General features: G+C 38.9%; 2 protein-coding genes across 2 annotated transcripts; both read left to right on the top strand.

Annotated features, from left to right (window-relative positions):
• Nucleotides 1-645: 645 nt before the first annotated feature.
• On the top strand, nucleotides 646-5,230 carry LOC106923359 (transmembrane emp24 domain-containing protein 9). Its single transcript, XM_014996344.2, has 5 exons — nucleotides 646-854; nucleotides 2,350-2,450; nucleotides 2,560-2,685; nucleotides 2,947-3,093; nucleotides 3,589-5,230. Exons 1-5 carry the CDS (start codon nucleotides 701-703, stop codon nucleotides 3,736-3,738), a joined length of 678 nt encoding a protein of 225 aa, XP_014851830.1. The 5' UTR covers nucleotides 646-700; the 3' UTR covers nucleotides 3,739-5,230.
• Nucleotides 5,231-5,921: 691 nt separating this feature from the next.
• b4galt7 (beta-1,4-galactosyltransferase 7) lies at nucleotides 5,922-11,441 on the top strand. Its single transcript, XM_014996343.2, has 6 exons — nucleotides 5,922-6,412; nucleotides 8,592-8,933; nucleotides 9,437-9,662; nucleotides 10,051-10,134; nucleotides 10,237-10,341; nucleotides 10,663-11,441. The coding sequence occupies exons 1-6, from the start codon at nucleotides 6,360-6,362 to the stop codon at nucleotides 10,816-10,818; spliced, it is 966 nt and encodes a 321-aa protein (XP_014851829.2). The 5' UTR covers nucleotides 5,922-6,359; the 3' UTR covers nucleotides 10,819-11,441.
• Nucleotides 11,442-13,251: the final 1,810 nt, after the last annotated feature.

Below are 13,251 nucleotides of genomic sequence, written 5' to 3'. Positions count from 1 at the left end.
AAATTAAATTATTAATATTCTTGCAAACAAATCGGAATTATGTAGAACCCGCAAGACTGTAATTAAGCTCTTCTCAAATGTTATTTAATATGCTGCTGACAGTGCAATAGAACAAGTCTACAGTTTCATCATCTTTTAGACATTATTTGTTTTTTGCACAGCAAATCATATATTATTAAATCTATCGACATCCTGTTTTGTGACAAAAAATAAACAAGGAAAGAAAGAAAGAAAGAAAGAAAGAAAGAAAGAAAGAAAGAAAGAAAGAAAGAAAGAATATAAAAAGGGGAGTGAAATGATATTGATGTATGCTGTGTCTATTTGATTTAACAGTTGCTCTTTGCAAGACAGAAAAAAAACTATATAATGAAATCAAATCAAATGATTGCATTTCTTATTTCTTAAATAGTTTCAATGATTGGTTGCTTTTTGATGTATATATTGATTTATTTTATCCATTTAATTTTGGCACCTTTAACAATCGTTTTAATAATCGTTTATTCTGTTAATCTTGTATAAAGATCCTTCATACTAAGGTAAAGCAGCTTGAAAGGCGTGATGCGTAAAGAACTACTAAATCAAGCTTAAAAACTACAACATCTAGCATGCTTCTGCGGCGCGCTGATTGGCTAGGGATCTACGAGAGTTTACGTGGCACAATACTGTCGTTACTCAGGCTCAGTTCGATCTGTGGTCTCAGATGTCACATCGGGTCAGGATGCAGCTTTCGATTGTGTTTTCAGTTTTCCTCCTTAATATTTTCTACAACTCTGTCTCTTCGTTGTACTTTCACATCGGAGAAACTGAGAAGAAATGCTTCATAGAAGAAATCCCGGACGAGACCATGATTATCGGTGAGCGGTTGTTGCTAACAGCGAGTTAGCTTAACGGCTAGTTAGCTTCACGGCTAATTGAGCTAAAACCTGTTTGTCATGTCAAAAAAGTTAGCAGACGGCAAACATTTGCACATATAAAAACATGTTTTTATATGTGCTCTATGCTTTTTTATATATGTAATCGTTAATTATCAGAATATACTGGTTGTTATTTGATCGTTAGTTAGAAGTTATAAAAAATCTAATTCGTTTTTCAGGAAGTTTAATGTCAGACTGGAACAGATGGCTGTCTACTTGCTTTAATTTTACGCTATGATTAAGTAAAGAGCATAAACTCCAGAAAAGTAATGCTCATAAATTCAAGAAGAATTTATGTTCTTTTGTTCCTAATAACCTTTTAATACATCATTTCTGCCACACATTTTCTTGTTAAAATATCACATGTTTCTGCTCTTGCATTTATATGAATCTTTTAAAGACATTTTTAAAGTGGTGGTTATAGGCAAACTAATAATTTGGATCAAATCACCCCAGTATTAGCTGCAAGTCAATTCTGTAAACTGTCTAATTGCAAGCTCTGCTTAAGGAAGAATTGTCCCCACTTGAATATCACCAGAACTAAATTTCTAAAGGTATTGCACATAAAGTGGGTGTCTGTGCAATGGAGGAGGGCTGAGAATGTGGCACTGCTGTACATGTGTTGTAATTTAGTAACCAATGAATCAGCTTATTATCTACAAGACAAACTGTCTACAACTAGAACACACTTTCAAAATAATATGAAGTTTAACAATGATGGAGGTTTGCCTTCTTAGCAGAGTGGGTTAATGTTATATTGGATTTTGGTATTTTTTTTATGTCTATTGATTCTACTGTCTTCCCTTCTGTGGCTCATTTGGGTAGGACCCTATAGCTGGTCCCTAATATGCTGTAGAGTATAATAAAATGTAATTCTCATTTTGATTTAGAGAAACAGTGACATGAATGGGGAGGCTCCCAATTTATCCCCAAATGTGAGTCAAGCATCACAGGGTTGTGATGCCTCTACCCCAGAGTGAAGGCACTTGGCCCTATTCTTATGAAATGAGAAATCTGTTGAGCAAAAAGTCTGCAACAAATGTCAACCCTAGTAAAGTCCAACACAGCTGGAAAAAAGTTTGATTATTTCCAACAAGTCCCCGTTATTTTAGTATATCCAAGGGTTTAGTAACATAGTAACATAAAGTGTGCCTGTAACATTCCCTAGGATGTTGTAAAACTTTCAAATATTAAAAATAACATTTACATGCTACCTTCACTTCTGTTTAAATCAGTATTTTTTGTGTGTATTAACAAATTTAAACATTTTAAATCCAAGGTGATTTTTCTGGAGACTTCAACAGGTTTTTGCCGACAGGTTTATGCAGCTTATTCCAAAGGAAATGAGCATCAATATCTTTCACATTAGATGTGGGATATGAATGTTTCCAGCTCCAATTCATCAGGAAGGTTTAATGTTTATGTCTCTGTTCAGGTAACTACCGTACTCAGCTGTACGATAAGCAGAAAGAAGAATATCTGCCGGCAACCCAGGGCCTGGGTATGTTTGTGGAAGTCAAAGACCCTGATGATAAGGTAAACGCAAGAAATAGGAACAAGTTTAAATGACTGGAGCGACTGCGTTGCGTTCTGACAGCGTGTTTGTAGCTTGAGCAGGTCTGACCTCCTCTTTGGTTTCCGGCAGGTGATTCTGTCTAGGCAGTACGGCTCAGAGGGACGCTTCACCTTTACGTCACACACACCCGGGGAGCATCAGATCTGCCTCCACTCCAACTCCTCCAAGTTCTCCCTGTTCGCCGGAGGCATGTTGGTGAGGAGGCAGCCCGCTCTGTGCAAACATTACGTTAAACATTTTGAAATGTGTTTTGACCTGCTTTCCTTGTCTGACAGAAACTCTTTTTCTTGTGTTCTCACTCTTGTTCTAACTGCAAACCTTTTAGGGAAATTACTTTAAAGACATTTAAACTCAACATGCAGGAATTCCGTAAGTGGAAACTCCTGAAGGTTTGGATCAAGATGTCCTGCTCAACTCTGTCTTTTTTTTTTTTTTTTTTTTTTTTGTCTTTTGCAGCGTGTTCATCTGGACATCCAGGTGGGCGAACACGCCAACAACTACGCTGAGATCGCTGCCAAGGACAAACTGACGGAGCTGCAGCTGAGAGTGCGGCAGCTGGTGGAGCAGGTGGACCAGATCCAGAAGGAGCAGAACTACCAGAGGGTCAGTCAAATCCTGCAATCTGTTGTTCCTTAATAACTTGTGTCAGAGAAGAAGTCTTTATTAAAATATTTTTTTTAATTCTTGAGAGCAAACAAGAATGAATAAACCTTTTTTTTAGGAGCGTAAAGCTCATGTAATGTGATCGTTCACCAGTTTTGCTGTTCACTGTGATGAGTGTGGCTTCCAGCTAATGCAGACCAAAATATCTGGTTCTCAGAACAATGGAATGTTGCCAACGATGAGTAAAAAAATATATATTTTTAAAGCAGAAATTTTATGCCATGGCTGTCCAGCAAACTCTCCTCACTCAAACCTCCATGTTGGATCTATGGCGTATTGTCAAGAGGAAGATTCAACAAAACAACAGAGGAGCTGAGACTTTTTAAATGGAATTTCAGCTACTCAGATGTAACTAAGTGAAAGCAGAGGTCATTTATATTAATCAGTCTGAAATGTTAATATATCGCCCCCTGCCGTCTGTGTGTGTGTCATCAGTACCGTGAGGAGCGTTTCCGTCAGACCAGCGAGAGCACCAACCAGCGTGTCCTCTGGTGGTCCATAGTGCAGACCCTCATCCTGGTGGCCATCGGTATCTGGCAAATGAGACACCTCAAGAGCTTCTTCGAGGCGAAAAAACTGGTGTAACTCTTCCAAAGGAGCGTGTGTGTGTTTTTTGGTATCTACTGATGGATGCAGTAAAAAAAAAAAAGAAAAGAAAAGCAGCTGCTGTTGGGCAAAAATCCAGCTGCACCTAGGTTAAACTTGAAAACATTTTTTTTTCTTTTTTTTTTCTTTTTTTTGTGTTTGCTGAGTTGCTCCCATCTACAACAAACATCCAGGACACATCTCCCCCAACTACTGGAAGTTTAATCTTTCAGTCGTGTGCAAGACTGATGTTTGCACCCTTGCAGTAATTTATTTCATCGTGTCTCCTTTTTTTTCTTTTTTCTTTTTTTTTTCCCCCACTTTGTGTTACTGGCCACTCAAGATGCTGATAAACTAAAGTCAGGTTTACACATCATGTTAAGTTATTTTTCTTTGTTTTGCAATTTGAATTCTCCTGATGTCATTGTGTTCCATTTTCTCCCGATTGAAGTATTTGAGATTAAATCATCAGCTTTGGAGATTTCTCAAAACTTTGGCGTGCGTCTCTGGCAGACATATCTGTGCAATTATTTGGCAGCAACTTTACACCTCTAAACTTCATGAATGCCACACAATTGTTAGAAAACTTTTATGAATTTTATTTAAACATTTTCTTTGTCAAAATGCCAAATTTTGGCAAATTTCTGGCACTCATTGAGATTTTTTTTAGTTTTCACCTTTAAATAACGTGCCATCACTTTTGTTTTAAAGGCCAGCGTTGTTTGTCAATTTCAACAGGACGACTGCCATGTTTTGAGGGCGGAGTGAATAACTGCAGTGGTCTGTATCCCTCTTTATTACGGAATTGTACATGTAATATTACAAACAACTGTGCAACCTTTTTTATGCTTTTGATGGTAAGTGTAATTTTTTTTGTGAATGCACTGTTTTCATGAAGCTAAATCACTTTTCAGTTGATAATAGAACCCGAGCTTTCAGTATAATTACTCCAACATGCTTCTTTATCTTGCTGAAATTTGGTGTGAAACAAAATCTGATTTATTTGGTGTTTAGCTACAGAAAAAGGAAAACAAAAAAAAAAACCACAGTAAGTTTCCTTTTTCTTCTCAAAAACTTGCATTGCAATATTACTCAGTTTTGTTGATTCAAACACCCTCCAATGTTTTGGTCCTTTTGCTTAATTTTTACGGTTTTTCTTTCTTTAAAAATGATTGTATTTTGTTGTTAGGTTTCGGTTTTCTGGGGATAGAAATTCAAGCAGTTGGTGGTTTTATTTTTGCTAGATGTGGAGCTATTTTTATCAGTGCATATGAGGTTGCACTAAGAATAAATGGTCGTTGTCTCCTTTGGTTTGAAAGATGTTCTGGCTTACTGACACTTTCTATTTTTCCTTGTAAATGTCACATCAACAGCTCAAGTCACTGTTTAGAGTTTTTATATTCTGTACCTATAATGTATTTTGAGGGAGAGCATTTTTGAAGCAGATAAAGAAATGTGACCACAAAAATAAATAAAACCAATACAACAGAGAGTTGGTTTTTATCACTCCTGGAAGATTATGTGCAAGTGGAAAATGGTAAAAGCATCTCAATCGTCATAGGAGGGGTTTCCCAGAAAAGGATGGAAATAGATGGCTTACTCTTTCCAAACAGAACATTCCAGCAAAATCAATTTTTGCAAAACCGAATTTGAATGAGCAACACAAATATTGGAACAATTTTCTTTAACATAAAATTCAAATATATACTCCAAATTGTGCAGTAACATGTTTAGTGTAAACACTTTGTAGGAACTATCAAGCATTGTGGTTAGGGGCTAATGATTGGGCTTGATTTACAGGCCAATACCTTGGTACTTTGCAATAATCGGGTCGACTGCAAATCCCTTATTGTAACAAAACATTTAAGTCAAATCTGAGGCCATCTGTCCCAAATGTTGAAGGTTGGTTTAAACTGCTCAGTGATCCCAAAATATTTCAGGAAGTGTACCACAAAAAGCTGGAAAAGAAAGAAGTGTCCAAGTCCAGACTTCTACTTGATTCGTCCCTGAGGGGAACAACTACCCTAACTTAAGTCAATGTTATTGATTTTGTTAGTTAATAAAAAATGAAATCTTACTTTCAATGCCACTTTTACTGTTTTTTTTATTTTTAGAGTTATTTTTCTTGTTTATACAAAATAAAAATAGACTTCCATAATACTGAACCTGGGAACCTTTGTCGTTTAGTGCCGTTGTTGCGTTCGGATTTATAACCAGGACGGACCGAATATCAAACGGTGTTCTGTGATTTCAGGCGGATTTTAATTAGCCTAAGCAAGTCACTTCTTAACTAATTTTCAGTAAAATGAGACTCTTTAGATCAATAAAACTGTGTGATATGCTCCATGGGAATACTTTAGCAAATTAACATTCACCGAGGATCCACCGGATCTCTGGTTCGTGTGAACCGCTTCGTGCTACGTGTACAGCGGCTGCGGCAGCCCGTTAGCTCCTCTTGCTAACGGCTCCAGCACGAAGCGGATCTCAGCATGAACTCACCGAGCAGAGATCCCTCACAAAGGTCCAGGATGGACGAGATACACCTGGAGGAATGAAGACTTCCCCTGGAAGAGTTTAAGTGGGAAGCAGACTGTAAACAGAGGCTGAAAACAGGTTAAAACATGATGTATTCATCCAGAAGAAAGCCTGTTCTCTACTTTAAAGAGGAAAGAAGGTGAGAAAAAGAAAAGTAATAACAAAGGTGAATCTTTATGATGCAGTAATTTAGACTGTTACCAGTATTATTGGCATTTAAAAGATCACCATGCTTCTATGTGAACTCCTTAATACAAAGCAGTTCGATAGTTTGAACTTATTTTTCTATCAATTAATTTACAAAGTTTTCATGAATAGGTTCAAATTCATAAAGTTAAACTTTATTTATTTTGAGTAGCATTTCTGAGTAAATGCTACTCAAAAAGTTTGAGGTTTTATATTAATGGGCCCACATTGTCCAAGTCTTATTAGGTCCTACATTTTTGCATTGGTTGAAAGGTTTACTTAAAGACATTGTAATGGAGGATCAGAAAAAAGAAAATGTGCATTTCTCACAACTGATTGTCATTGCAATATTTAACAGTTGCATAGTAATTGCACTATTTCGCAATATTTTGCGGCCCAACTGAACGGTATCTAAAAACTGGAAGCAGCCAAGCCCTAACTGACCGAGTCCTTGCAAAACCCAATGAACTCATTTTGTCGTGGAGAATTGCAGACTTTCATCATACAGCAACAATCCAAACCTGATGTAAGAATCCAGGAATGTTTTCTGTCAATATTTGCCTTTGGTGAGCAAGGAGATGCTGATTCATAGAAGTCATTGCTGATTTGTGGCGTGTTCTATTTACGCTAACATTAACGCAGAAGAGCCTCACTTATTCACATTATCTTTTGGTGTTTAAGAAGTGACCTCTCTAAAGTTCCCCAGCAGGATGAGAGGTGAGTAAACATTTGCTGCGTGTTTTTAAACAATGGTTTTCAAACTGAGGTCCTCAGACTCCCAGAAGTACAAAAAGCAGCTAAAGCAAAACTACTGTCTGGAATAATGAACCACACTTTAGGTGTTTGGTTGAAACTTCCTTTTAAAAGTCCAATATGACTCATCAACTGCTAGATAATAAAGTGAAGACAGAAGTTGGCTTTTAGGCAGAATGCAAAATAAAAATCACAGAATACATTTTGGGCTTAACAAGTCAACATATTCTGGTCTGTTTGGACTCACGGTCCTGAAAGAAGTGAATTTGAACCTTAACCACTGAGATCAACTTGCTTCATTTGTGTCCAATTTCAGAACCTGTCTCCTCCGAATCCTGCAGCTCTACTCTGTCGTTATGCTTGAAGCTGAAGTTCTTGTTTGATGGGTCTTTTTGGAGTTAAACAGAATAAATTGGCTACTTTTTTTATTATTATTATTTTAAGGGGACTATAGAGGAATTATGTTTACTAAAAACCTCGTAGTTCATCTCAAAGCTGCAAGATGCAATGGATATTAATAAAAAAAGATCAAGAAAAGCCATGCATACATGAAATTTACTTGCTGAATAATCATAATCTGCTGTCGTACATTTCTCTTTTGCTCTCACTTTCTCTGGGTAGATCGCTGTAAGTCAGACAACAGGAAGAAATAACTTCATTTTGAAAATTCTAATTATGGTAGATCTTGTTTCACAACATTTATAGCAGCTTCTGCTTGTAAACTACCAAACCAGATGTCCATAGCTATTAAGTTATTCAAAAGCTACAAACGTTTGCAGCTCTTGTAAATTTCTTAAAACCCGTGAGACCCAGTTTGGGAGCCATCGGTTGATGTTCTGTAACATGTTTGTACTTTAACCCACGCCTCTCTGCCTGGAATAATTTCATAACTGAAACCCCACAAGAAGTCTTGTTTTGTAATATGAAATATAGCTGGGAGAGCCACGTTGGGACTGCATGTGTTGGTTAATAAGATTCCCTTAAAGCATCAATCAAACTGCGTTTTGGTTTGCTACGGATTTGTTCTTGGCCGTTCTAATCCAGTTGTTTGGTCCTTGTTTTCAGCTGCATTTGGTGGTCCCTGGGAAAACATCTGAGCGACATGCTCATTCTAACCAAGACTTTTTGGTCACTGTCAAGCCACAAAACAGAACATTTCCTTCTCTATTTTCATTATACGAAGACTCGAGCAGTTTTTGTTGTCTATTGAATAGGTTATTAGATCAAAATGTCCTCTTGAGGTTCCGCTTACCAAGGAACACTAAATGCAGATTTGACTTTGAATTTTGAGTAAATTTGACCTTTTTTAAAATTATTTTGCTTCACGTGTTAAACAAACCCAGATGAAGCTTCTATGGCCTCTCTTGTGCTTTTCCCAGGTTTCTGTCGGGGAAATGCACCATCTACAAGCTGTTTGGCCTCTGTGTGGTGCTGGTGCTCATCTCTCTGCTGTGGCTGCAGCTCAGCTGTTCGGGTGACATGTCCTCAGTAACGCGTCAAAACCAGCACGACCCCCAGCCGCCTCCTCCACCCTGTCCCACTGAGCGACAGGCAGCCGCAGCGGACGACCCCAGCTGGGGTCCTCACAAGCTGGCACTTGTGGTCCCCTTCAGAGAACGCTTCGAAGAGCTGCTGGTGTTTGTCCCATTCATGCACAAATTTCTCAACAAGAAGAAGATCCGCCATAAGATCCTGATTATCAACCAGGTGGATCACTACAGGTGAGAGCTCAGCTGCCAGTCATAGGATAAATGTTAACCTTCTGTCTCTGAGCTTTTCTTTTAGTTTTTATTTTTAGTAAGCTCTTATTTGCTTGTTTTAAAGTCTGAACAGCCTTAAGCTGTATGAATCAGAAGCAGGTTGTTGTAAAATGTATTTAATCTCTGATTCAACATACAAAACGATCTACAACTTCCCTTAAACTCCTCAGGAAGTGTTTTCATGCACTTGTGTGCAGTTTTTGAATTCAGTGGCACCAATAAAAGCACCAATTAACAACTGATGACACCTCAAAGTATGCTAGATTATTATTTAAAACGTCCTTTAAGCAGCATAGTCCGTGTTTGAGTTGTTGGGTAAAAACAAAGTGAGGATGAGTAGGAGAAAAGAAGATAGTGAATCAAAACTGGACCTTAAATATGTGAGTCATAATGTTGTATTTGGTCTCAATTTCACCTGTATATGTTGAATGTTTTTATTTATTCTTTTTTTCTCCTTGTTCCAGATTCAACCGAGCGTCTCTGATCAACGTGGGCTTTAAGGAGAGCGGGAATGACACGGACTACCTGGCCATGCATGACGTGGACCTGCTGCCCCTCAACGAGGCCCTGGACTACGGCTTCCCTAAAGAGGGACCCTTCCATGTCGCCTCGCCGGAGCTGCATCCGCTCTACCATTACAAGACCTACGTGGGAGGAATCCTGCTGCTCACAAAGAGGCACTATCACATGGTGCGGAGCTGCTGCTTGTTGTTAAAGGCGAGCTGAGGTTCAGAGAGGCAAGACGAGCTACATTAGGGGGGAAGGTTTGGCAGGATTTGTTTTACTGTGAGGACGTCTCCCCCACAATGTTCTCCTCAACTTCACAAACTTAAATGCTCATCATGTTGGGTATTTTTAATCTGGTGGGACATAGCATGTCCACCAGATGGTGCTGTTTCACATTGAAGAAGGTTGATTAACAAACCAAAAAGTTGCTGCATCTTTGGCTTAGAGCAAGAAAACATAGCATATCATTTGAACTTTTATTAATGTTGCGGTGCTGCAGAAAGGAACAGTGATAAACTAACCCAACAAAGCTTGTTTATTTCAAGGTGCTCATCATCTTCTGTGTGTGCAGTGTAATGGGATGTCGAACCGGTTCTGGGGTTGGGGCAGAGAGGATGACGAGTTCTACAGAAGGCTCAGAAAAGCAGAGTTACAGGTACAAGTCACCGACTTTAATCAGCAGAGAAAACAAGACGTTTCATTAGAATAATGTCTGAAGATCTTTTCTGGTTGGTTTCATCTCTAATTCTTTGGGCAGCTGTTCCGCCCAAGTGGCATCACAACGGGATATAAAACCTTTCTTCATATCCACGACCCGGCGTGGAGAAAGAGGGACCAGAAAAGGGTGGCCGCTCAGAAACAGGTAAGAAAGAATTACTGAAGTTGAGGGACAACAAAACAAAGTTTAATAAAGGATCTTGAAATCAGAAATGTACTTTTATAAAACTCAGATAAAGATTGGGGACAAATGTTTGGACACATATAGGAAAACAATCTTGTAGTTCCTTACTGTTGATGGATCTCCTTCAAAGTTTTCCTTTTTTTTTTTTAATCTCTTACAGAGTTCATTCAAAGCCAACAGTTGTGATTGGTCTTGAAAAATCTGATTGGGGCATCTCTAATTTGATCTCACCTTTCCAGCTTGGCAGTGAGTCATAACTCCACCTCCTCCTCTTTTCTTCAGGAGCAGTTTAAGGTGGATCCCGACGGTGGGCTGACGAACCTCCAGTACCAGGTGGATTCCCGGCAGGAGCTGACCATCAGCGGCGCTCCCTGCACCATCATCAACACCAAACTGGAGTGCGATCAGAGCCAGACGCCGTGGTGTCTCCTGAGTTAGCGGACTTAGTGGCTCCAGGATCACTGTAGCGAATATCTACAAACTGAAGTGAAAACAAACGAACCAGTAGTATTACCATGTCCAGGTACATGATCCGAGCGCCAGGTGCAAATGGCTCTTCTGTGTCATATTACCTTGAGACTGTCTTTGGGCAGAGACGCATTAGGATCAGGAGATCCTAACCCATGCTGCTGGCAGGTGTTTTTTTTTTTTTCTCTCTCTCCGGTACTTTCAGACTCCAAGTCTGGTTTTAGTTTTTAGTTTGGATCCAGGGCCCTGCATGCTTGAGCATCGTACTGTAGTTCCAAATGAGGAGGGTTTTTTTTTTTAGCATTTTACCTTATTTGAAATAATGATCAAATGTCCGGTGGATCAGAACAAGTTCTTCACTGAATTGCTTCATTTTTCCTGCTGACGCTGTTACAAGGAAGAGAATAAGTTTGGAAATCTGGAGTGAAACTCTTTATTTCTGATTGAAAAGAAAGGATCATGTGTTTTTATGTTATTCTTTGTATGAAAAGCCAGAGTAAGTTAAAAATGTCTTTATAAATCTGACTCTTGTGTCCCATTTTTATGACTTGATTTCCAATTATTTAAAAAAAAATAAACAAAGAGTTTGTTGAGTTTGTGTTCTTTGGTGAATGTAGCTGAATCTCAACTTAACATTTCAACTGGGAAATAAACTTTTTATTTTGCAAGTTTTCTTCCATGAGGGGAGACATGAATTGCTAGACAGAAAAATGTTGAAAACTGCAGGCATGTTAGTTTTCCTTATTTTCATTTTTTACTAGATCTGCTGTTAATTGGTGGTGCGACTACATACAATAGTTAACATACATAATAGTAAAGGCCCTTATGTCATGCTAAAGAAGGAAGAAAATCATTTTTTTATTGAAAACATTAACATTACACTTTTCATAAAAAGAAATATTACAAATGCATATTTTCCTGGAATAATGGCAGCCTTTTGGTTTTATTGTGCTTGTACTTGGACATAGTTGACAGATTAATGTAGCACCATCAGCCGTCTGAAAATACCTAAAGATTAAATGTTTCATGGAGCTCCACAGTTCCTGATATCTCGGCTAATTTATTTGTGATTTCTAGATTTTATTTAAAAATGATCTGAGTGTTTGACTTGCCTTAAAAATACATCCACAAATGTTTCCATTTGAAACATTAAAATCAGGCTTGTTGTGCTTTTTGTTGACTTGACGCTGATTGGTTCCAGTGAAAGACTAGAGTCTTTCTGATCTGTTTTTTTTATGAATGTGTTGCCTGAGAAATTGCTGCTGCTACACTGAGGCCGCTCCGTGTTATGGCACACGCCGCCTCAGATGTTTACTCTGGGTCGTTGTCCTGCTGAGAAGCTTATGCTGGAACTGCTGGAACAGTTTGCTGTAACACGTGTTGATGAGCTCAGCCTAACTCAGCTGCTGGATATTAGCAGCTCGCTGCTGCCTGAAGTTCCTTACCGGGGTCCCCGAGGACGTAAACCCGCTCAGACGATGCAGCTGCGGTTTTCAGTGAAACGAGCCAAAGCTTCAGACGGAGACAAAGAGTTGGACGGGGTGGATCCACACCTTCCCCTTGCTGCGAAGCTTTTCCCCTCTGGGTGCAATTTTCACCTTTTGTTGGAAGTGAGGGAGGAGAAACACCTCCACTCTGCCACAAATAGACCCCAGCAGCACTCTGTGCTGCGGCTTCGTGCTCTTTTTTTTTTTTTTTTTTAATTCCCCGCTCAGTTATTATAAAGCTGCGTCTCCACACTCATATCATATCATGGAAAGCGTTCGGAGACGAGTCTGAGAGCTCACACGTATTTATAGATGCTGAGGGCACACGACGAGCAGATGTGATGGCAGCACTTAATTTTCAGCCGCCGTTAATGAACGTGGGGGACTTTGCTTCGATTATGGAGCAATTAACAAAAAAGAGAAAAAAAAATCAAAGATAAACTGGAGGGATGAGTTCCTGTAATCATGCTCGCTGCATGACTAATAAAACCCGCAGGGGCCATGCTGAGAGAAAGCACCAGGAAACAGATAATCACGGAACACTTTACTTTTTTTTGTTTTAGCCAAACAAAATAACCAGTGGACACCATGTTTCTCTCCACTGTGAACTCTCCTAGTCTCAGCAAGTTTTGTGTTGAGAGGATAATTCCTTCAGATTTTTAGTATTAAGGTGCAGGTTTGTCCCTGTTAGGAAATTGTTTTCCTCACATCATTCAGGTGTTCTTTGGACAAGCATGCGTTTCTGAGAAAATGACAAAAGTTCAGATTTCCTGTACCTGCTGAAGTTCTCCAACTTCTGGATGAAGCATGACGCTCAGCTGGATTCCAACAACCTTTTCCATTAAAACTGCAGAATGAAATTTTAAGAAACAATGTGTTTTGTATATATATATATTTTTTGTGCCATATGCCATGT

The sequence above is a fragment of the Poecilia mexicana genome, unplaced genomic scaffold, assembly GCF_051168715.1.
Source record: "Poecilia mexicana isolate PSO_F unplaced genomic scaffold, ASM5116871v1 scaffold_10, whole genome shotgun sequence".
Classification (NCBI taxonomy): Eukaryota; Metazoa; Chordata; class Actinopteri; order Cyprinodontiformes; family Poeciliidae; genus Poecilia; species Poecilia mexicana.
Note: the sequence above shows the minus strand (reverse complement) of the source record. Positions and strands in the feature narration are given on the sequence as shown.